Source organism: Exophiala xenobiotica, assembly GCF_000835505.1.
Source record: "Exophiala xenobiotica strain CBS 118157 unplaced genomic scaffold supercont1.3, whole genome shotgun sequence".
Classification (NCBI taxonomy): domain Eukaryota; kingdom Fungi; phylum Ascomycota; class Eurotiomycetes; order Chaetothyriales; family Herpotrichiellaceae; genus Exophiala; species Exophiala xenobiotica.
In genome coordinates, this window is record NW_013562492.1 from 2429959 (window position 1) to 2453058 (window position 23100).

At 52.6% G+C, this 23100-nt stretch overlaps 9 protein-coding genes across 9 annotated transcripts; 5 read left to right on the forward strand and 4 right to left on the reverse strand.

The window, feature by feature from the left end:
• Positions 1–358: 358 nt before the first annotated feature.
• On the forward strand, positions 359–2239 carry PV05_05117 (uncharacterized protein; the record flags this gene model as incomplete). Its single annotated transcript, XM_013461588.1, has 1 exon — positions 359–2239. The coding sequence occupies one exon, from the start codon at positions 359–361 to the stop codon at positions 2237–2239; it is 1881 nt and encodes a 626-aa protein (XP_013317042.1).
• Positions 2240–2774: 535 nt separating this feature from the next.
• Positions 2775–4552, reverse strand: PV05_05118 (uncharacterized protein; the record flags this gene model as incomplete). The annotated part of the gene is made up of 5 exons (XM_013461589.1): positions 2775–2930; positions 2990–3345; positions 3410–4221; positions 4289–4431; positions 4496–4552. 5 exons carry the CDS (start codon positions 4550–4552, stop codon positions 2775–2777), a joined length of 1524 nt encoding a protein of 507 aa, XP_013317043.1.
• An 894-nt stretch (positions 4553–5446) lies between these two features.
• Positions 5447–6269, reverse strand: PV05_05119 (uncharacterized protein; the record flags this gene model as incomplete). The annotated part of the gene is made up of 3 exons (XM_013461590.1): positions 5447–5603; positions 5659–6149; positions 6213–6269. The coding sequence occupies 3 exons, from the start codon at positions 6267–6269 to the stop codon at positions 5447–5449; spliced, it is 705 nt and encodes a 234-aa protein (XP_013317044.1).
• Positions 6270–6839: 570 nt separating this feature from the next.
• PV05_05120 (uncharacterized protein) lies at positions 6840–8778 on the forward strand (the record flags this gene model as incomplete). Its single annotated transcript, XM_013461591.1, has 7 exons — positions 6840–7012; positions 7074–7314; positions 7374–7417; positions 7476–7611; positions 7668–8086; positions 8142–8219; positions 8274–8778. The coding sequence occupies 7 exons, from the start codon at positions 6840–6842 to the stop codon at positions 8776–8778; spliced, it is 1596 nt and encodes a 531-aa protein (XP_013317045.1).
• Positions 8779–9451: 673 nt separating this feature from the next.
• PV05_05121 (uncharacterized protein) lies at positions 9452–10314 on the forward strand (the record flags this gene model as incomplete). Its single annotated transcript, XM_013461592.1, has 2 exons — positions 9452–9471; positions 9537–10314. 2 exons carry the CDS (start codon positions 9452–9454, stop codon positions 10312–10314), a joined length of 798 nt encoding a protein of 265 aa, XP_013317046.1.
• A 597-nt stretch (positions 10315–10911) lies between these two features.
• On the forward strand, positions 10912–13773 carry PV05_05122 (uncharacterized protein; the record flags this gene model as incomplete). Its single annotated transcript, XM_013461593.1, has 2 exons — positions 10912–11610; positions 11664–13773. The coding sequence occupies exons 1-2, from the start codon at positions 11006–11008 to the stop codon at positions 13771–13773; spliced, it is 2715 nt and encodes a 904-aa protein (XP_013317047.1). The 5' UTR covers positions 10912–11005.
• Positions 13774–14750: 977 nt separating this feature from the next.
• On the forward strand, positions 14751–17359 carry PV05_05123 (uncharacterized protein; the record flags this gene model as incomplete). Its single annotated transcript, XM_013461594.1, has 4 exons — positions 14751–15263; positions 15318–15465; positions 15523–15874; positions 15940–17359. 4 exons carry the CDS (start codon positions 14751–14753, stop codon positions 17357–17359), a joined length of 2433 nt encoding a protein of 810 aa, XP_013317048.1.
• A 318-nt stretch (positions 17360–17677) lies between these two features.
• PV05_05124 (uncharacterized protein) lies at positions 17678–19503 on the reverse strand. The gene is made up of 4 exons (XM_013461595.1): positions 19264–19503; positions 18997–19066; positions 18656–18939; positions 17678–18569 (listed from the first exon to the last, which is right to left on the reverse strand). Exons 1-4 carry the CDS (start codon positions 19433–19435, stop codon positions 17968–17970), a joined length of 1128 nt encoding a protein of 375 aa, XP_013317049.1. The 5' UTR covers positions 19436–19503; the 3' UTR covers positions 17678–17967.
• A 57-nt stretch (positions 19504–19560) lies between these two features.
• Positions 19561–23071, reverse strand: PV05_05125 (uncharacterized protein). The gene has a single exon (XM_013461596.1). The coding sequence runs from the start codon at positions 22964–22966 to the stop codon at positions 19769–19771; it is 3198 nt and encodes a 1065-aa protein (XP_013317050.1). The 5' UTR covers positions 22967–23071; the 3' UTR covers positions 19561–19768.
• Positions 23072–23100: the final 29 nt, after the last annotated feature.

The following is a 23100-nucleotide window of genomic DNA, read 5'->3' on the forward strand; positions in this document are numbered from 1 at the left end:
TATCTGTTTATTTGTCCGAAGACGCTGTTCTTCGGAGCAACTCTCTTGTATTGTACTTGACGCTGTTCCACCGTGTCCTACTGCATCCTCCATGACCCTCCCACATCGGACGGGAAGTCTGAAGTCCCCGATGGTTTGATGTGCGTCTAGTCCTAGGGCAAGCGCCTTTACCCCGGGACGAAATCACGCGACGAAGACCGTTAGGCGCATGGTATACGCGAATGCTACAACGGGTCCTTCATACGCAAGGCTCACCTGCATGTCATCTTCGTCACTGTCTTGTTCAGCCTGTCGTACTGTAGAGCTCGCCGTCTGAAAGCGGCTTTATTGGATCTACCCCGAGAGTGAAGACATCACCATGAATTTCTTGACTAATGGTCATTCCAATGGACACGTTGAGCGCAATGCTTCGGAGGAGACAGTTGAGACTGATATGCTGATTGTTGGGGCTGGTCCAGCAGGCGCATCATTGGCATGCTTCCTCGCATCCTACGGGATCAAAGGGATCCTTGTCAGCAGATCATCCGGAACTGCAGACACGCCACGCGCCCACATCACCAACATGGCGGCACTCGAATGCCTCCGAGACATCGGTCTCGATAGTGACTGCATTCAAGTGTCGACCGAAGGAGAATGCATGAAACACACACGTTGGTGCCACAGTATGGCTGGCGACGAATTCGCTCGTGTATACTCGTGGGGGAACGATCCTGCCAGAAAAGGCGACTACGAGATTGCAAGTCCCTGCAAGCCTTGCGACCTTCCGCAGACATTGCTGGAGCCGGTGCTGGTCAGGCATGCTACACATCATGGATTTAAATGCCGCTGGGATACTTCATTTGTTTCGTTTGAAGATTTGGGTCAAGGCAAAGGTGGTTTGACGCGCCTACGCGACGACATGTCCGGTCACGAGTACTCGGTTCGTTGTAAGTACCTTTTCGCCGCCGATGGCGCAAGAAGTCGCATCGTCAAGCAGCTCGACCTCCCTCTCGATTCCAAGCCCGGTGGAGGAGTCGCCATCAATGTCCTCGTGCGAGCAGACCTAAGTCACTTGATCAAGCACAGAAGAGGCAACCTTCACTGGGTCATGCAACCTGACCAGCCTCATTGTGCATTCGGACAGATGGCCATTGTCCGTATGGTGAAGCCGTGGTACGAATGGATGTTCATTCTTCTCCCCAAACCCGGATGGGATGGATTGGAGCCTACCCGTGAGGAATATCTCCGACAAGTGCAAAACTTCATCGGCGACGAGTCCATTCCCGCAGAAATTCTAAGCATTTCAAAATGGTTCATAAATGAGACGGTGGCGGAAGAATACTTTCGCGGCAATGTTTTCGGCCTAGGAGACGCAGTGCACCGACATCCACCGTTCAATGGCCTGGGCAGCAACACATGCATCCAGGACTCATTCAATCTGGCTTGGAAGATTGCCTTTGTGGAATCGGGACTGGCAGGTCGGGCCCTTCTTGACACTTACAACGCCGAAAGGCAGCCAGTTGGACGCTCGATAGTAAAGAGAGCCAACGACGGCTTCCGGGAGCACTCAAAGGTGTGGCAAGCCCTCGGCATCCTGGCCGAGGATATCTCAGAACGAAAAGCCATTATGGACGAACTAAGGAGTCCTGGTCCTGCTGGGCAGAAGCGACGCGCCGCTCTACAAGCGGCAACGCTGAACACGTGCCACGAATTCCACGGTCTGGGTGTCGAAATGAACCAGACATACACGGGCGCTGGGATTTGCCTCGAAGATGAGCAAGTCCCATTCGAGCTCCAAGGCCCAGCAGCCGCAGACCCGATCCTCTATCACATGCGAAGTACATACCCCGGTCGCCGACTTCCGCACGCTTGGCTGAACACGCGCCGTCCAAACCAAGGGCCTACTTCCACAATTGACCTTGCGGGACATGGCTGCTTTGCTATCTTCACAGGAGTCGGAGGAGACGTCTGGAGGAAAGCGGCTGCAGAAACAGCGTCGAAGCTTGGGCCGGACCTCCAGATCAAGGTGCACTCCATCGGCCAAGGTCAGGAATGGGAAGATGTCTACTATGACTGGACGAAGGTCCGTGGTGTTGAAGATGATGGTGCGGTTCTGGTCCGACCAGATCGCTTCGTTGCTTGGAGGTGTCGGCAAGCCATCTCGACCGCGGAAGGCTGTGAGGCAAAACTCTTGCGCGTGATGCGCGATGTCCTGAGTGTTTACATTAGGTCTCGCATACGGAAGATTGGATACTTATGAGCACTTTGTAATGTTCGCTGGGCCTCCAGACATATAGAGTCTTCATCACCGTTGGCTTGCTTCTGAAGTTTATTCCCAGAGCTCATTCACGTCGTTGATCCCGTTATACCGACCTAGATTTTTCTCCTATCGGAGCTACCTCCCCTCATTTACGGAATTACTATTTACCCTCATATATTGGCTGTCCTTGGCTGAAATGCTTTAGTTTATATAAACAAAGTACTAGTAATGGCACAGGGACGCAACGACTCTATATGAACGCAGCAATTTCAACTCTCACCGTCTCTAGCATTTAGGCCTCAGTCTTCCAACATGACAGGGTCCGGACACGGAAGTTTATGATATGTTGCAGGACAGTGTTTAGAATTTACCAGGCGCTATGATGATCGATTGTAAAGCGTTGATGGTGATACAAAACTATGAACAAATCCATCAATTTTATCTCTGTCGAATGGCGCAGATACACAGCATCCCGCACACATCCATCGGCAGAATCCAGCGGCCGGACAATCTACCTCAGGAGAACCCAAGTAATTTAGTAGCGCTTGCCTTCGTCGGTGACCTCGGCAATGTCAGTTTCGGCATGCATTACGCCTGCGCCTTTCAATTCTTCCTCCAAGGCGTGCTCAAAATCCAAGGCGACGGTGTCGCCAAACTTGGCACCTAGGTCTTCCAAGGAAAGTCCTGCAGTCTGAGATGAAAGTTAGCAGGCTATCTTGCGAACAAGGAAGGGTATCGGAAAGAACTTACTTCTGGCAAGTAGAACATGCATGGTATGGTGAGAGCCACGGTAACGGCAACGAAGACCATGTAGTACTTCCAACCGATTGATGCAAAGGCCTGTGCGGCGGGCGCAGTTGCCCAGATAGAGCAGATATAGAATCCGAAGTAGGAGATCGCGGCACCCTTGCTGCGCAAGTGTGTGGGCCAAATCTCACAGCCGTAGACGTATCCCGTACACTCCAAGGTGCATGTGTAAAACACGGCGATGATGAAGTAGATGGCCACGGCAGCCTTTGTGCCAGAAGGGTTGTGGCCATCAAGGAACTCTGCTTGGAGTGCGGCTTCTATAGCCAGCAAGATAGCCATGCCAAATCCACCAGCGACTGTGGCACGAAGGGTCAGCTTTTCGGTGCATCCCTTCCAACCCAGAGCGGGACATGAACTTACCGATGAGGGGAACTCTTCCAATACGGTCCATGACATATATGTTGAAAAAGCAGCCGATAAACAAGCAGACTGTCCATACCAGAGCGAGAGAGAGCTGTAGCACAGTGGAATAGCCAAGGTTGCCGAAGAGGACTGGAGTGAGATTGGCGAGGACGGTGATACCAGTCGACTGTCCCATGGACCACACCAGAAGAGTGCAGATCATGCGTTTCCTCAAAGACGGGATTCTGAAGATATGGAGCCAACCGCTAGGCAAGGACCGATCAACTTCGACCTGGGCCACGATCTGATGGTATTCGGCATGGGCAACCCTGCCCACAGGGTCATCACGTGTCGTGTGAATACTGTCGAGGATCTTGCGGGCTTCGTCGGGCCGCCCATGCTCTATGAGCCATCGCGGAGACTCGGGGAGAGCAGTCAAGGATACCAGAAGGGCGAGAGCAACGGAGGTAGCTATGACGAAGTTGAGGCGCCACTGGTAGCTTGTTCTGACAAAATTGAAGCCCAAGGCAGCGGCTGAGGAAAGGATGTAACCCAACACAATGAAGTTGCCTTGGAGGCCGACCAGAAGGCCGCGGCTGTGGGCGGGGGCGATCTCGCTCAGATACACAGGGGTGTTGCTTATGACCATGCCTGCGCCGAATCCGGCTAAGTATCGGCCGACAAGGAACATGGAGATGTGCACGGCTCCTGCTTGGATTGCGTTTCCGGTCAAGAGGAAGACTGCGGCCGCCGCCGTGGCACTCTTCCGGCCCCAGCGCTGGGCGATCCAGGCTTGCAGAAATGCGCCGATCAGGGCACAGCCAAAGAAACTGGCAGCGACACGTGTCAGAACGGCGAGAAGGCGCGAGAGGCGGAAGAATCAGGTGGAGGACTTACCCAGAGACGATGGCATCGACGATAGAGGCAGCATCGGGACGGGTCAAGAACTTGGCTAGGAAAGAGACCTGAGCAAACGACCCGGAGATGACATTGTTGGAATAGCCATAATTGAAGCTGGCGAGTGTCGCAACCAAAATGATCTTCAGAATGTCAGCATGTTGACCAGCTTCGATGCAAGGCGAGATGTCAAGGGTCAGCACCTACCAGTATATTTTTGGTGCTTGTTTGATGTCTGACCTTGAGGCCACCGTGAGCAGTCATGATGACTTGAATAGGAATAACGTTTTCGAAATCGTGAATTTCTAATGGCCAAGAAAGGATCCGAGCCTCGTGGTATGAATGCAAGGAAGGGAGGATGGCTTTCAAGACTGCCTTGATCAGGCCACAGGAGCTGTAGATTTATATGAAGCTATGATGTAGTCTGGTCAGCAACGGAATAGACAAACTCATGGAATATCCCCACAAAATTACTGCAATGACCCTGGGGTCGAGATCCCCGGAAACTTAGGATTCGACCATTGGCCAACGGACATGACAGAAATCTCACTAGTACAGTCCATATGATAGCGTAAATTCTTACGAAGATAGTCCGTGACCAGGAAAGCAAAATGCGGCTAAGGGTCCATCTTGCCCCCTACTCTTGCCAGCCGCCCAATCTAGAGTGCGACGGTGACGATCAGTTAGCGAAGTTGCACTATTCGGAGATAGAATGTGCGAATTCACGCCATGAAGAGTGTTTCCAGGCAACCAGCGGGATTGAGATATTGCTGATGTCCTATGATACTCTTTTCAATTGCTCAGTGGACCCATCTAGGACAGATTGATGCGATTTGGTTTCCTGATGTGGGATTTGTCGAATTTTGGAGAGTAAGGGGACAGATGCGACGTTCCGGATACGTACACCATGGGCTGGTGACAGATAGAACATTTGCACGTTGCTTGTGTTAGTCCTGGAACTCCCGGAGATTTGTGTAAGTCATTCATGAATTCCTCGCGCACTACTCTGGCTTCTACTTTCTATGGATGTTGTGGGCGACGCGGGAGTCACCAAATAGGTTTAGATATTATGATGCCTACCACATCCTTCTCACTCTTAGCGTTCTTGGATGTAGGAACAATGTGGCCAAGGAATATTCAGGCTTTAATTTTCTTCACTCAGACTGGCCCAATAGGGGGCGTCTGGTCGATGTGACCGTTGAATGCCTGTGACTGATGTATTTCCGACTTCTCGTTCACAGGTTCAATATGGCTCAAAAGCTCCTTGAAGATGGTAGAGGATTGAAGAGTCTCCCAATCTTTTCTGCTCCTTGTCCTGTGAACAAGAGTGAGCAGCCTACTCTAAGGACGGAAACAGGGGTGAAGCTCACCGAATGTAGAGGGTCGCCATGTTCACATCAAGACATTCTTTGAGGACTGCAAAGCTTTGAATGGTGATGTGTGGTGCACTCTCTGAGGCCCGGACTCGATCAACGCCAGCTGACAGGGTTCCTAGGAGCTGCTTACGACGCCCTTCTGGTGCCCAGAAGTGGATCGCCGCAACAAAGCTGTCTTTACTGTCTTTGTCTTTGTCGTCGGGGCGAGTCAGAAAGCCATAATGCATGTCATAGTAGTGTAGGTCGTAGTCTGGACTACCGAGTCCCTGCACACGTCGAAGAAGTTTGTCTTCGTCGACCTTCTTCATTTCTCGTTTGAAGACGTCTGAGGCTGGATGGCCGATGAAGAAGCCAATGGGGTGAGCGTAGCCTTCCAGACCCCATAACGTGTCAGGCGCCCCATCGACATCTTGTCCCCAGTAGTAGGACGTCGAATATGGCTCTGTGGCAGACACCTCACATAACGGTACAAGCCTTTCCTTCCACTACAACAGTGACACTCAGATTAGTCATCCTCACTCCTCGCATATGAGCAGGACGGGGCATACCTTGGGAAAGGCACCATCCGACCCGACAACACGGGCTAAGACGAAGAAATCGGGCATGTTTGATTTTATTTTCTTTGTAAGAAAACCGAAGGACACGAACTCTGAGCTGATGATGCTGTTGATGACAGTCATCGCAGGAAGCAAGTCAGTTGATTTTGATACTTCGAAGGGGGCTTGAATTATTTCGCGGAGCGTTGGCTCGCTCCACTGGGGCTATTTGGGAGATCTGCAGTGCCTGATTCAAGCACCACTCGGCACCTGCAAGATTGCCCTACCAACGGGAAATGCGGACACTTCATGCACTGGGGGTTCTTCCGAGGCTGGAGCTTGAATGGAGACCCCAGACCGAGTGCGAAGATGCTCCGAAGCTGGGTGCGAAGTGATGCAATTCCAGACGGTTTGACAGCTTGACGCCAGACAAATTCCAAAGTAGATCTTGTGCGAGTTGGAAGCTCCACGGCGGGGATGAACATACGAATCCCAACTTGGATCAAGGGTACATCAGCAATACACACCAGTAGCCTCCAAATTATATCTCAGAGAAACTACCTGATTGCACTCGCATCCCTAGCACTCAACGACATTGCCGAGTGACTGTGAATCAACATAGAAGACCCCACAACTACGATGGCTCTTCCCGCCTTCTCTGTCACAGGATATGCCGTGGCGGCGTTGTTGATTTATCTTGTTTATCGTGTATCACAGGTTGGAAGCCGAGACAAGAGACTGCCACCTGGTCCTCCTACAATTCCCATTCTGGGCAACTTGCACCTGATTCCTAAGTCCGGCTTGGGGAAGAAGTAAGGGACAATGGCATGCCGCATTCACGTTCGAAGACGATCCTAACAAGACTGTTGGCAGGCTGAAAGAATGGGGAGAGACATATGGCGGCGTTTTTTCTCTCAAGTTCGGCAACAGCACTGTTATTGTTCTATTCGATCGCAAGGCTGTGCATCACCTTCTCGATAAGAAAGGAATAATCTATTCCGAAAGGCCAGACAGTTACGTTCCCAATCTCGTCACGGGTGGTGATAGCTTCGCATTTATGAATAGCACAGCACTCTGGAGAGCTGAAAGAAAGGTGGCCGTCCACAATCTTTCGGTGAGTATAATGGGATCCGATATCTCGGACAGAAACATTTCGCTGACTGGTAGTTCTAGCCGAAAATGTTGGAGGAAAAGGTCGGACACATTCAAGATGCAGAGTACATGACCACTTCTCTCAAGTCTCTCGATGAAAGCAACTGCTGACAGTCACCCCAGATCTGTCGTGCTTCTCGCGGATATACTTAATAACCCGGAAGGCTACTACAAACACATTAAGCGTACGACTTCATCTGTGGCGAGTGCCGTCGTTTGGGGACATCGAGGCCCTACCATGGCCAGTTTCTGGGCTCATGTGCGAACAGCCTCCCCTTGGGATCTGGAAGCATGGCTGACTGATACTAATGACAGGCTGTCTATGATGCCATGGACAACTATTCTGCATCTCTTGAACCAGGCGCGAATCCTCCAGCGGACGAATTTCCTTTCCTGAAATATATTCCCACAGCTCTTGCTTCATGGAAGAAGCGCGCCCTAGGTTCGTACAAATGCATGGACGACACTTGGAACGAAGCCAGGCGCAGGGTAGATGAACGGAGGGCAAAGGGTATCAAGCGTGATGCCATCATCGATTCCATTCTCGACGGAGAGAAACACAGCGACCTGGATGTGACAACCAAGCAGATGAACCATTTCCTGGGTGTCGTTGTGGAAGGGGGAGCAGACACCACCGCATCAGCCACGTTGACCTCGATGCTGTATCTGGCGCTGCATCCCGAGTTCCAAGAAAAGGCTCGAAAACAGCTAGACGCTATATGCGGAACAAGCAGGTAAGTCCCAACCTGGCGGGAACATTGATCAAACGACCACTAACCGGGTTTGCAGACTTCCTGCCATCACCGATTTCGATGCCGTACCCTACATAAACTGCCTCATCAAAGAAGCATTGAGAATTCACCCAGTGTAGGTATCCATTGTTGGCTGCACGTCGATTATGATTTCTAACGGCATCGATAGTCTTCCTCTCGGAGTACCTCATCGTGTCAATCAAGACGACTGGTTTGATGGTATGTTGATCCCTAAGGATGCTACTGTCATCCTCCCCACCTGGGCCATGCACTTGAGTGAGACCCAAGGGTACAAAGACCCAGAAAAATACAATCCGGACAGATTCCTCAACTACAACAAAATGGCAGACAGCTACGCTGGAAGTCCAGACTGGGAGAAGCGTGACCACTATGCTTATGGAGCAGGTCGACGAATTTGTCCAGGTATCCATCTGGCCGAAAGGACGCAGTGGCGTCTCAACGCAAGACTCTTGTGGGCTTTCGACATTCAACGGAAAATCGACCCTCAGTCTGGCAAGCCAATGCCCATTGACCCGAACAATTACCATGAGGGCATCGCGCATACTCCTGTCGAATTCCCGGTTGTTTTCAAGCCGAGAAGCCAAGCTCATATTGATGTCATCAGGAGGGAAATGGCCAATGCTGAAGAGTTTTTGAAGGCATGGAATGATTAGACATTGGGAAAACGAGCATGAATTGGGTACTGATGTCCGGGATGGCTGTAGTGGAATGTACATGATTGTGAGCAGCTTTCCACAATAGGGATCACACCTTTCTGCTCTGCAGATGGAATAAAACTGTATCATTCACACAAGAAGCAGCTTCATCGATGTCGCGACAAGATAGCTCCATCTGAGACTGCGCAGTTCGGCTCGCCCATTCGACTGCTGGATGTCAAACAATAGCCGGAATGGCTCACCAGGCATCCTTCGTGCTCCGCCGATGGAGCTCAAGCGTTTCGTAGGCACCCATAGCCGGTGATGTTTCGCGGCTCTGAATCAAGCCGGGAAGCGCCCCGAAATCGTTCCGCCCACGGGGTCCCCGGCAGTGTGCCCACGTCCCTGAGTATCTACCTGGCTGGAAAACGAACTCTTACTCTAAGGGGTGGGCTAACAACGCACTTCTATGCTTAAGACGATCTGGGTCCCCATGGCTTGCTCCTTCCCTTCGCCGATTTCTCACATTTTGGGACTCGTAAGTCGTTGAGAGTAGTACCTTTCTTAGTGAGCTTTTGCCGCAGACATAGACTCTTTCGCAGGCTCAGGGGGTTCAGGCGCGAGGGCTGCCCGACCATACTTCAAAGAAAGAATACATATCATTTCTCGTAACTTTCGAGGTCAGCGCAAGATGAGTTCGAACTTGTCCGGGTAAGAAGCATCCATTTTTGCCTCAACTTTTCAGTGATCGAAGCTGACTCCGGTTCTCTCGCAAGTGTGGCCTTCATCACAGGTGCCGGTGGTTCAATCGGACGGGCGGTAGCACTGGGATTTGCTCGACACGGGGTGACAAGGATTGCTGGGTTGGACGTCAGCAGCAAAGGACTCGAGGAGACTGCTGCTGCTCTCGAGGCGGCCTATCCTGCTGCCAAAATCCTTCCCATCACTGCAGATTTGACTTCCGAGGAAGCCGTCGCGCAAGCTGTTGCGAAGGTAGTTGCAGAGTACGGTGCGATTCACTACGCCGCCAACAATGCTGGTATCGGTCGACCGTATGGTGGGACCCACGAGACCGACCTGAAAGACTATGACCAGGTGATGGCCGTGAATGTCAGGGGCGTGTTTCTCTGTGAAAAGTATGAGCTGGAGCAAATGCTCAAGCAGGAGCCTCGACCGGTTAACCCGTCTGTGCCTTCTGCGCTGGAGCGTGGGTCGATCGTCAATACGGCGTCTACACTGGCTCTAAGAGCGATGCCAAACTTGAGCGTCTACAATACCTCCAAGCACGCGGTCATAGGACTGACACGGACCGATGCTATCGACTATGCACGAAGAGGTGTCCGTGTCAATGCCGTCTGCCCGGGGTTTGTCGATACACCCCTGCTGCTGGAATCGACCAAGAAGGCATTGGCAGGCACGATTGAGAGGATACCTCAAGGGCGACTGGCGGCGCCTGAGGAAATTGCGGACACAGTCTGCTTTTTAGCAAGCGGTGCAGCATCACATATCAACGGTGTGGCATTACCAGTCGACGGCGGGTTCACCGCAACTTGAATATCTGAAAGCAAATGCTCTGGCCTCATCTTGCAGTCGCTTTCCGCGTATTCGTGGGAGTACCTATATCACACACCAACGGAGCTTCGACAACACCTCTCTCTTCTCTAGACCCTCCTTTGCTGATGCTCAAAGTCTGGAGAACCGTCGTGCGTAGGGTAATCTGCGCCGCTCCACCAGGAACCGAAATACATGATCCGAAGTTGCAGCGAAAATGTAGCGACGCCATTCTGTGGGCATTCCACCAATGAAACCCGAATCCCAGTTCCGGGAACGCTGGCACATTGGATCGGCTGACCAGCCCAAGGAAGTGGGACAGATCGGGCTGGTGAGCTGCCATGGAGAATTTTGTGGGCACCAGTGGTAAGTAAAGCTGGGGCCCCAGCAATTGCGCGACCGTGCGCGACCTCTGTGCGTTCACCCAGTTGTTGGCTCTTTTTTTCTCCCGTCTTTCAGCATTGTCCAGTTTTTGCCTCACTCAGCATCGACCGGCCACCGCATTCCTGGGCGTTGCAGCATGGAATCAAACAGTCCAAATCGTGTCACAGCAGGATCTGTGTCTAACATCGCATGCCGCTCGTGCCGCAGGCGCAAAGTCAAGTGTACACGGGAAATTCCTGAGTGTAGCATCTGTCTGCAGACAAATCAGTCGTGTGAATATCCTAAAAGTGCGATCCGCCCAGGACCGAAAATGGGGAGCACTCAACAGGCGCGAAAGCGCAAGCACGATTCCTTCGTTGGGGACCAACAAGATCAACAACATTCGGCTGGGAGGAAAGGTGATAGCCAGGCTCAACAGCCCGAGCAGCTGAGACAACCCCAAGAGAAACTGGGCCAGCAACGATATTCGCAAGTAGCAGCACCATCAGCTCCACTGGAGCATCACCAGCCCCAACCGCAATCGCAGTCACAATCACAGGCGCAGCTTGCGCCGTCACACCAGCAGCAGCAAGAGCAACAGCACCAGCTCCCATCAATGCGCCAGATCACCCTGCCACCACCACCACCGCCACCTCCTACATCGGGACTACCGCCAGCGCCGCAAACGTCTACATTGCCGTCCGCGGCCATCTACCAAGCTTCATCACCTTCGACTTCGATTTCGAGCGCGCTATCTCGACCCTCGCGTGACGTTCGATCGCTTTCGTTCATCATGCACCCGTCCCACGAAGATCGCCTGTGCGAGGAGCCTCCAATCCAATCGATGGTGACAGCAGAGTGCAACATGGGTGAGCAATCCAACCTAGACTCCGCCTGCTATGCGCTCGGCCTGGCGCTGGAAGATGTGCAGACTCTGTAAGTGCTGATTCACGCTCAAGAGAACATGAAATCCTAACAGATATGATCAGGGTGGATGAGTTCTTCGACACCTTCCCGTCCTTTCAGCTGTTCCATCGTCCCACCTTCTGGGACAAGCTGCAACAAATCCAGAGCATCAATGAGTTAAATGCCCTCCTCGCCGCTATTCTCATCTTTGCTTTTAGTGACCAGGAAGCCAGCCACGATCCCTGTCTAGCGTCGGCAGCTGCGCGCATCAGTCTCGATTCGACCAAAGACCTGTCTCAGCACTTTGGAAACTTGGCCGAGCAGTTCGCCGAACAGGCCATGCATGAGTACGCCGAGCAAGGAGTGCCACTCCCGCTGCTGCAAGCCATGATCCTGATCAATCACTGGCTACTCATCAGGTCGGTCCGTGGCAAGTCGTGGCGGTATTTGGGTGTTTGCGTCCGTTGTGCCTACGAGTTGAATCTGCATACCGTCGACAAAGGTAGACAGCCGCACGACCGGATCGAGGACGTCGAGCAATGGTCGGAAGACGAAGAGAAGCGGCGAGCCTGGTGGGCGATTTGGGAGATGGACGTTTTCGCGAGTGTGGTCCGTCGCTGCCCAACAGGAATTGACTGGTCGTACAATGAAACATTCCTGCCTGCCCCAGACAAGAACTGGTTTGAGAACGAGCCGCAGGAAAGCTGCTGTCTCGAACCGAGCATTGTTGACCGATGGAAGAAGCTGAGAGCCTCGGGCAACAAATCGCATAAGGCGTGGTTTCTGGTGGTCAATTCCCTCGTCAAGGATGCGCAAAACGTGTCTCAATGGGCCGAAGTCGACACGAACAAGACGTCGGAGCAATCCCGACACTCCAAGTACTGCAGTCCCTCCCAGGTCCAACTAGAACAAGCCCGTCGTGCTCGAGAAGCGCGAGATGGCTATAACAAAGTCAGCACCCTCCACAACGTCCTCCAATGCATAGTCGAAATGATGCCTACGGAGCTCCGGTACCAAAATCAGTTTCTCAGTTTCTCTCCCCGGGATTCCGAGTCACCTACTACGACGACACGCTTGCTGCACCAGGAGATCTACAGCATGCACATGGTAGTGCAGTATGCCAGGCTGATGATATACAAATTCTTTATCTTCCGGGGTCAAATGAGCTGGGGACATCTCGAGGCGGAGTTGGCCAAGTACAAGGAACATGCAGAGGGTGGGCTTGCGCCACAAAGGCAGTTTGGGAGCACTGCGCCAAACAACGCTGCAAGACAGTGTTTTGTGTTGTATCTTCAGGCCTCGCAGAACGTTGTCAACATCATTCAACGAACTCAAAGCAACCATTACAAGTTCGTCAACCCCTTCCTGGCGAATACAATATGGCTGGCGACAGCAGTGCAGATCTTGAAGCGCGAACTGCTACATGCCGACACTTCGGAACGAGAGTTGTCCGCGTCCAATGCTGAGTTGCTCCGGATGACATATCTCCAGTTCGAAAGCTACTGGGGCATATCGAACATGCTAGAGAGGAACCTTTCTGCCCTAGAAGTCGAGCTGAACAACATTCGAGAGAGTTCGCGAAGGACGAAGTCGACCGAAAGGGACCTGGAATTGTCGCCACAACCACCTGCGCCGCCTCGATCCAGCCATGGAGCAAAACCTTCCACCACTGGTGCGCATCATTGGCGTGGCCCTGGCATGGCTGTCAGCCATCCTCGTGTCACTCAAGCACCACCGGTTTCTGACAATGGAACCTTTGCGCAGACGTTCATGCCGCCCGCGTCCGCTCGGGTCAATGCACTTGAACACACAGATAATGAGGTTTCGCGCGACTCCACCAACGGAGTCCATCGTAACGACAACGCTGCGGCAACCATGCCACAGCGCTTACCAAACCCGGGGAACGGCCAATCCTCATTGCCTAATCCTAAAGGTCCGCAGCAGGGCGCTGCCAACTATGGTTCGAATACGGCCGTCGTTCCAGAGCGTCAATCGCCTGCTTATCACCTTCAGACCAGTCGAAGCCTCGAGCAAGACCCCTTCCTGACTAGCATGCCCAACGAAATAACCATATCAAACTCGCCGGCTTTTTTCGATTCATTCTTTTCCCTTTCCGATGGTCAACCGTTCATGGACGGAGTTGGAGAGTTATCTGGCACTCTGGACGGCATGTTATCTGGCCCCTTTATGTAGATGCACCTGCTGGAAGGTCTAACGGAGATCGCAAAGATATCTCAACCTTCGCACCAGGGTTTGTATCTCTGGGCCGCGTAGAGGCTATCTGCGATGGCATTCGAGATACCTGCAAGGGCTTTCCTGGGCCGTGATCTTGCGTGAACGTCTGTAGCATTGCTTCGAGCAGGAGAATTCTGAATTCGATGAAACTCGTTGTAAACAATGAACTGGCAGACTGGTGCTGAGCTGTCTCGAAGGTCTGCCCTATCGATAAGGGCAGATTTCCGTGCAAGCTATGGAGTACGGAGCAACATCATCGTGCATCATCCACCTACCACCTACCACCGACCACCGTATAAGACGCCGTCGTGATGCTTAAAACCCTCGGCTACGTGGTGCCCGGCTGTACGGAGCATGGTTACTACCAGTAACTAGGCTCGCATGGCGCCCAGCCCTTTAAAGCTGAAGCGAGAGGAAAAGGCCCGAGGATGATGCCACACATTGCCACGTTGGCACGTTATCAACCATTGGCCTACTCCCCAACCCTACCTCTCTACCGAGCCGCTTCTTCCTCGTTCTCAACGCACGCACCGATCACCATGTCCATGTCCGTCGAGCCGTGCAGTGACAACGCAGCAGCTGCATTGTTGACATCCGGCCGCAGCTTACTGGTGTTCTTTTCGTGTCGAGTTTCAGCTTCACGTCTTATGCTGAGCCATGACTGGCAGTTACATTGGTTCCCGCTGCTACTGCACCTTACTTCTCGGAAAGTGACCTCGCGTGCACGACGGCGCAGTCTGCCTACAGCTGATGATCACCGCTCTTCCGTTCGTTGTTGAAATCTCCGTCGTCATGGCGCAGTCAGCAAAGAAGAGCTCTAAGTTAAGCTGCTGCGGCCTGAAGTTGCCAGCTTCTCGATGTGTCTTAATTTATTTTTCCCTCTTTTCTCCAGTTCGTTCCTAATACTGTATGGCTAGACAATGAATCGGGCCGCAATGGCTGATACTCCGGATCATCATCACTGCTATCATTCGACCACATCTGTTACTGATTGTATACTAGGGCTAAAGAAGAACATCAACGATGACGAGCTACCGGGGCTTGGACGTTTGATTGACGACTGGTTTGACCCGCACGTTCCGGTGGATGAAGAGCAATTCGTTCAAAGGTTTCTTCATGTGTTCAAACGATCCAACAAGGATTTCACCTACGAGAAAATCATCGGTGACTACGATGACGAAGTCCAGGGCATATTCAACGATTTTGTCGATGGCAAGATCAACGCCCAGGAGGCAGCACAAAAGTACCGGCCCTACGAGACCGAGAAACTCCCCAAGAGACGAGGTGATCTACGTAAAGGAGGTCTCGAAAGCCTCGTTCCTACCGACTTGAGCGAGCCGATATCTCTTTTGGCGGCCTTGCCTTCCAGCATCCCTTCACGCGTTCGATCCTTTTTCGCCAAACTGGTTCCCGGTAGCAAAAGGCCTAGGCGGGCGCTCTACGTTCCAGTGGGCTAATTCCTGGTGTGCTGATGAAGCACCATGAGACTAACTATACGCCAGTCATTCATAGACCTCGGGTTTCAGAACTGGGGAAGGACAGTGAGCAATACGCCGGCCATCACGTGTGTCCCCAACACAGCTCGGGATGTGTGCGATATTGTCAAGTACGCGAAGAAGCACAAGATGGGGGTGCGGGTCTCCGGATTTCGTAAGAACCCGCCATCAACGTTTGGTTTCTTTGAAAATCTGCTGACAGCCATACGAGGTCACTCGTGGTCTCCTGTTTTTGGACGGTCTCACAACAAGAAGGACGGGAATAACGGCGACATCCTGATATCGTCGTTAGGGCTCGTCGATGCCTCAGTCTTGCCCAACTTCACCTCTCTTCCAGGCGACATTCTCGAGCCTGGGGCTAAAGACCTCAACTCCATCATCATCGTCGACAACAAGTACGTCAATGGCCCAAAGCTCGCAGGTGGGAAGAAGTACGTTAGAGTGGGGACTTCGACCACGAACGAGCAACTGAGACGATGGTGCATCGACACTGGCAAACTTACACTTCCCATGAATATCATCGAGGTTGAAATCACCATGGGCGGGGCTAATGCAACCATATGGTCTGTGGAGCCTGTTCTCCCTCTTCCCACCCACGTCAATAGCTGACCCCGTTTTCCCACTGCAGCCACGGAGCAGGAATCAACAATCCCACCATGTCCGATCTCGTCCGTGTCATCGAGTACGTCAACGCTAACGGCAAACTCTGCAAGATCGACATGTCCACACCCGGCATTCTCAGAGCGGCGGCTGGCTGTTTCGGGCTCATCGGAGTAGTTACGCATCTCGTCCTCGAATTTGATCCTATGACTTGCGCCCTCATGGAACCACGAAAGTTCCCCGTCATCGAAGCCATTCCTCCGCCTCCGGATATGCCAGAGTCAGCGATTCCCGGACCATTACGTCCGAAGCAACCACTCACTCCCGAACGCCGAGCTCAAATCCAACGGGACTTCGAAACCCGTGCCCTGACAACCGACTACGCCGAATGGTTCTGGTTTCCGTACTCGAGTGAAGCATGGGTGAACTCGTGGCGCAAGACCTCAGACCTCTCAGGCGCGGTAAGCTACCCGAGCGATGCCAAAACGATCCTGCAAGTCTTTGGCACAATCATGGTCAACATCGCCCAGCAAGCAACAGCACTGTTGAAAGCGACCGAATTCCTGCCGGAGGTGCAGACGAAAGTGCTGACGTGGCTGGCCATGAAGAATCTCGACGACATAGGCGAACACGGCGAGAAGATCAAAACCTGGGTTCCCGACGCCTTACATTTCCAACGCGGCGTGCAGAACGTTCGCGTGCGAGACCTCGAGGTCGAGTTTGCACTCCAACCCAAAGCGTCTACTACCACTATCACCAGCAGTATTGGTACAGGTACAGGTATTGCGAACGGCGTCCTCCCCGATGGGCACGCGAACGGTCATCTCAATGATGGCCCGACCACACCTCTCAAGGTGAAAGGAAAGGAGATCGACTTCACCACCGTCCAGCGCGCCTGGTGGGACGCCATCATAACTTGCTACCAGTCGATCGAGACATGTCCGCAGCGCATGCCGCTCGAGATGCGGATCATGTCCTCGTCCCAAGTCACCTTGGCACCACAACGGGGCCACGAGCTGGGCACGTGCTCGATCGAGATCCTCACGCTGCACGCCGTGGCCGACATATGGCACCCGTACGCGCAGAAGGTGCTGGACAAATGGTCCGGCTACAAGGATGCGCAAGGAAACTTGATCCCCGTCCGTCCGCACTGGGCCAAGGAATGGTACGGCTATAGCATGCACGGCAGACAGTGGGAGGAGGTGCTCAAGGCCGAAACCAGCCAGAACGGCGGATTCAAGGCCGAGATCGAAGAGTGGAGGGGTCTGATGGCCAAGTTGGCCGCCAGGGATGGTTGGACCGTCTATGATGCCAGGCTCAGGTTCGGAAATGAAGTGCTCAATTCGCTCTTCTGGCAGAAGGGTGGGGACGTGGTGGATGTCGACGTCGACGGCTTGAAGAAGAAGAGCAGCTTGGTAAAGAGGATCTGGAAAAGTTGTTTCGAATAACACTAGTAGGGGCTGTCTGAGTGGCTTTGTGGCCTGTGTCTGGAGGGAAACAAGAACAAAAAGTTGACTTGGATGCTCGATAGGGAGGAACTTGGGTACCTGGTACTGTACCAACCTTAAGGTATGGATCGATGACGGGTGACTGATGAGATTTGTTTGCTTACGACTTCGATTTCCGGATACCCCTACTATCTCACGACAGCGTGGACAGCCTCGCGGCGACCTTTAACTCGGTATGCGTCTTGACGACTAATCACGGAACAATGGCCACGACGAATGACGATGAACGATTGATTATGAGATATGTTTCACGACATGGTCGGCTAAGCTTGTTCGTTTCTTTGCTACGCGATACTCTCAACATAACCTAGTGTCTCGTGTATTGGATACCTGACTTTCCGTTGCGACCAACATTATCCGATCATGTCTATTGAGATTCATTTGCCGCATGAACATAAGGGAAGCTCTACCTCCTCTCCCATCCCCATCAGCCACCACGATCGTCGAATCCCAGTGTGCCGACTCTCTTTGCGTCCTACCTACCCTTCCGGCACACATCCACCATCCCTCTCAGATCTAGTGCCTCACCACACAAAATCATCCTGCTACTAATACCCCTTCCGCCGATCCACGACATTAAACATCCTCTCCCCACGCTCATGCCGTTTCCAATTCGTCACAAACAAATCAAACGCGCGGTCGATATACTCCTTCCCCAACGCACTCACATGCGGCGTGATGATCACATTCTTCGCATTCCACAACGGATCGTCTTTAGGCAGGGGTTCCGGGTCCGTCACATCCAGCGCCGCCCCGCCGAGAACCTCATCATTCAGCGCCGCGACCAAGGCCTTTTGATCCAGAATCGGGCCACGGGCGATGTTGATCAAGAACGGTTTCGCTCCTCCAGTAGTTTTGGACTTGGCCGAGCCGCCAGCACTCCCGAGCAGAGCAAATTCCTCGGCTCCAAACAGGCGCCTTGTCGACGGCGTGAGAGGCAGAGCGATGATAAGCGCGTCCAGGCCCGACGAGAGAAACGTGTGCAGAGATGTCTTGGAGGTGCCACTGTACCATGCCACAGGGAGGCTGCCGTCCGGATCGCCGGTGCCAGGGACGAAGTAGCCATTGTCACGGCGGGAGGCAGGACTTGTGCGTGGGGAGGCGGTGTAAGCGTGGATGTTTGCGCCTAGGGCAGAGAAGACGCGAGCGCCTGTGGAGTGTTAAGTTAGTACGACAAAGCCGATGCAGAGGTAGAGGCACGAGCAAGAATAAGAATGGAAAGGACCGACTACAGACCTTGTCGTCCAATACTCCCATACCCAGCAATGCCCACCGTTTTGCCCACCCAATCCGTGCCGACGAGGTCTCTTTTCTCCCGCTGGCCCCAGTAATGCTGCTTCTGCCACTCATACTCGGTGGCATACTGGCGGCTGGCTACGAGAGTCGTCATGATGATCCATTCGGTGATGGGGGGACCGTGGATTCCCGAGACCGTCGTGATCGTGATCTCGCTGTCTTTCAAGATCGGGTGATTCGACCAGTGGTCGACGCCGGCCGAGAAGAGATGGATCAACTTGAGGCTGGGTGTTTCGTCAGGTTAGTCGCCCTCATGTGCAGCTCTTAGGGCTGGAACGTACTTTGGCACAAGATCCGGTTTGGGTGGGAGAACGAAGAGAGTTAGAAGGATTGTTGCTGATCTCCATAGATCTTTGGAGTACAATTGTCAGTCAGTATAGATCGAAATAAGAAAAATAGAAATTATAGATGTGAGAGGGTGGTCATCCCTCACATGATGGTCGTTTGGTTGTAAGGAGGGCAGAATCTTTAGGCAGCCAGCCCAGACTACAAGCGAAGCCGTGGAAGCAATAAGAATCGATGGGCAGCAGCACAGACAAGGGACTGACCATCAGGTACTTGACTCCCAGCATTCTCGGTCTTGGGTCCGGTGTCTCCCGATACTTGAAAATACGTGATGTCGAAATGTGGGAATTGCTGCTTCAGCATGCCCGTAATGTGCTTCGGTTCGGGATCCCCAAGAGTAATGAGGACATGCTCTTTATCAGGTCCGCCTCCCATCTTGACAGAGGTGCCTTCTAGGTACTGATTCTGTGGAACGTTTGAAAAGTAGAAATGCCTAGATGACAGGAAAAACAGAGTATGAATACTGCAAGAACAGGAAGACAAAGTACTGAAAGGTGATGCTGGAGTCCATTAGTAATCGACATCATAGACTAATTATTCGTCATTCTGCTGGTAACAAATGATCTAGAATAAAATGTTGCCTCTGGTAGTCAATCACCAGGTTCATAAGTCATCATGCTCACTGTGCCATTCACAATTCAATACCAGACGCCTCGAAACACCCTCGCTGCAAGACCCAACACAATTTACCAAACGCCGACTTCAATGCTATGACTGCTTCAAGTCTGCCTTCCCAGCTCCTTCGCCATCACCACCGAATCTTCCTACAGTCACCCACTGTAGTTTGATCCTCTTATCATCCCTCCGTTCTTGCAAGCCACTCCATCCTAGTCTCTCTTCACCCATCTTCCCCAGACCACCTTCCTTGATCCAACAGCCCAAAACAGCTCGGATCCAGCTCAGCTTTTCTTTAATCTCGTTCGTGCGAATGATCTCCATTTCCGAGCGACGCAACACATCTCTCATGATATCTTCCAGTGGAAAGCTGGTAGTGCCTCGACGTTCCATGGCTTCAACAGTGATTATACCATGATGGGCTAGGCTGATTGCGTCGGTCGGCACCAGGTAGACACAATCGACATGAAAACGGCTCTCGTCATCGTCAGACTCTGCTGGGCGAAGAGTCAGTTTCGTATGGTCGGGGAAGTTGAATTGCAATCCGCCATCTGCGAACCTCCATACACCAACATTCCCAACTCGCTGGTAGAAATGGACAAGATGTTGGCTGTTGCCGCCCAGTCTCCGATCCGTCGAATCTGAACCTCCCATCTGTTTGTTCATGTACTTGCCGAATTTGTCCAGCAGCGCAACCTCTTTCATGCGCTCTGCTTCGCTGCCCGATAGGCTTGCCTGGATAGCACTAGCAGCCGCAACCTGACCCTGATACTTTTCGAGGTCAAGCCAGAAATTCCGTGCAGGGACGTTGACACGTTTCATGTCAACCTCGTAATCGCTTTGCTCATAAAATTCCACGTCCTGGGCGTCCTGACCCTGAGGTACAAACTGATATTCTAGGCCTCTTGCACGTTTGAGAGTATGCTTGCTGGCATTCCGCATGACCACACAGCTGCTCGGGAGGACATTGTCTTCCGATGATTTCAAGACCATGCCAACAGTCGCGTCCGAGAGAATGTATGCGATACCGTGGCGAGTCGAATAGTCCACCCACTTCTCCACCCTCGGGTATTTGGACTCTTCACGCTCTTTCCGAGTCCCATACATTGACCGCGGTCGCCGCCCCGTCTCCTCGAAACTCCGTGCATCCAAGGCTTTATGTAGTGATCGTAAGGAGTCGAGAACAGCAACGCTGGAGGAGTTGGGAACAGCCGTCACGGCTTCAGTCGGTGCAATGATCCTCGAATGATGTTTCGGAAGCAAGACCATCGCAGCAGATGGTGACGGAGATACAGAGTCATGCTTCTTAGATGATTTAGCAGGAGGCTGCTGGTCTTCGGCTGAAGCATTTGATTTGACTCGGTCGTTTCCGGTGATTGGCTTTAGGGCACGAATTGGAAGGGCCCCCAGTGATCCAGAAGACGTGGAAGACGAGGAGTCAGAACGGAGAGTCACATTGACTGCCTCCACAACCGCGCACGAGGGCTTTCTGGCCGACTGCATCTCGCCAAGTGGCTTGCTCAGGGGAATGCCGCTTTTGACTCTTCTGGATTCCGATTTCTCAAGAGTAGCTTCGATCTGCTTTGCAAGGCCGTCGATCGCATCAGGTACGGTCGCCGATCTAGGAAGTGTCTTCGAGGTATGAGAGACCGTGGCTCGTAATGTGGTACTTCTTGTTGCTCGGATGGTGGCTGCTCTTAATGGCCGCTCTTTCAGAAGTGCTTGATGTAGTTGTTCAGGGACCTCCAGCGCCTTGCTCTTAGGAAGGTCTACTGGAGGTCTCTCTGTTCGCCGATGGGCGCCTGAAGGCAGCGCTTGTTGTCGTTGTTGAGCGGCAAAGCTTGGAATCGGCCTGGCAGCTGAAGGCGCTGATATCGAAGGAGCTTTCTGAACCGGGGCCGGCATTGACTCAAATTCAGGCTTCGTTCCGCTGGCCAAGGAGTCAGTCGCTTCAGGCTTGTCAGAGACCGGCTTTCGACTTCGTACTCGATTTACCAGAAGTGGCTGTTTTTGTCGTGCTGCCAACTCAGCATGAGCGTTTGAGAATTGTTTATAAAGAACTCCTGCCGGCAATGGTATAACAGGCGCACAGCCTTCTCTGTTCTCCGCTTCAATTTCTACCAAGGTAGAGATACCAGCACCAACACCAACACCAGGTCGAGGGCGTCCATCAGAGCCTGTCCCGACACCACATTCTCGGCACAACCTGCTATGGCTCATTCCATATCCCGAACGCACTCTGTCGCCCCGGGGATCAGCATTCTCCAGCCACGGTGGGGTGGTTCGGAGACAAATTGTGTCCAGTTCCTCCGCAATGACGCCCATGGTGAAGAAGTCATGTTGCACAAGCTCATCCATGCCAGGTCGTTCAGCAGAATTGAGGTTGAGACAAGATGCCACAAAGTCCTTGGCTTGTGGAGGAATATAATTCTTGCTGTCGATTTTCCACTCGTACTCCAGCGTCCGCAGCTTGCTGTAGATCTCTTGTTGTGTCTTTGACTGGAAAGGAGGAGTACCCATGAGCATCGCATAGCAGATGACACCTATTGCCCATGTATCGACCTTGTTGTCGTGGCCACGGGTTCCTGATTTGCTGAGGATTTCGGGCGCAATGTAATTGGGCGTCCCACAGAGTGTAGTCCTCCGATCTTGTTCATCTGCCATGACAGCAGCCAGCCCAAAGTCGCCGATTTTGATGTTCATGCGCGCATCCAGGAAGATGTTGCCCATCTTCAAATCGCGGTGGATTACAGAGCGTTTGTGCATGTACTTGACCCCTCCACAAATTTGCACCATGAATCTTCGGACTTCTGGGAGACTGAGGCAAGTACGGGTCTTGACCATCTCGGTAAGGCTGCCATTTGGACACAGCTGTAGTACCACGTAGGTATGGTCCTCGATCGTAAAGGCTCGCAGGAATTCGACAATGTTTGGGTGGTGCATCTTCGCATGTATTTGTAGCTCGGTGCGAAACTTCTCCATCATCTTCTTCTGTTCTACCTTTGCCTTGACTACCTTGAGAGCGAATATTTCTGATGTTCGTTTTGATCTTCCCTCGAAACATACTGCAAACCCTCCTTTGCCTAATTTCCTGCCCATCGAGTAGGTCTCTGGACTTGACCCCGGCTCCGTGATAGTAGGAGGTGGCCGCCATTTGTCATCAATTCTGTCTGGATTTGTAGGTTTGTCTTCTGCTTTTGGCCTTGAGTCAGGTCTAGGCTTTTTCGTGGCCTTAGGCAGTGGTGGTGGCTGCATTGGGAGGTTTACTGGTCGAGGGGAGAGGACATCCATGTCAGGGTGCGACAAGCTTGTCGCTGAGGAGGGTTGAGGAGAGTCGCTGCGGGCAAAGAGCAGTCGCGATCATAAATGCAGATCAATGGTGTGGGAAGCAAACTAGATGTGTTTCACAGACTATACAAAACCAT

Bases quoted from the DNA above. Each gene is read 5' to 3' on its own strand.
- PV05_05124 (XM_013461595.1), bottom strand. From the start codon at position 19,435: ATGGGAGGCGGACCTGATAAAGAGCATGTCCTCATTACTCTTGGGGAT. The intron at 19,067-19,263 runs GTCAGTCCCTTG...TGTACTCCAAAG, and splicing joins TGGGAGTCAAGTACCTGATG to ATCTATGGAGATCAGCAACA. The intron at 18,570-18,655 runs GTCTGTAGTCGG...AACACTCCACAG, and splicing joins TGGGAGTATTGGACGACAAG to GCGCTCGCGTCTTCTCTGCC.
- PV05_05125 (XM_013461596.1), bottom strand. From the start codon at position 22,966: ATGGATGTCCTCTCCCCTCGACCAGTAAACCTCCCAATGCAGCCACCA.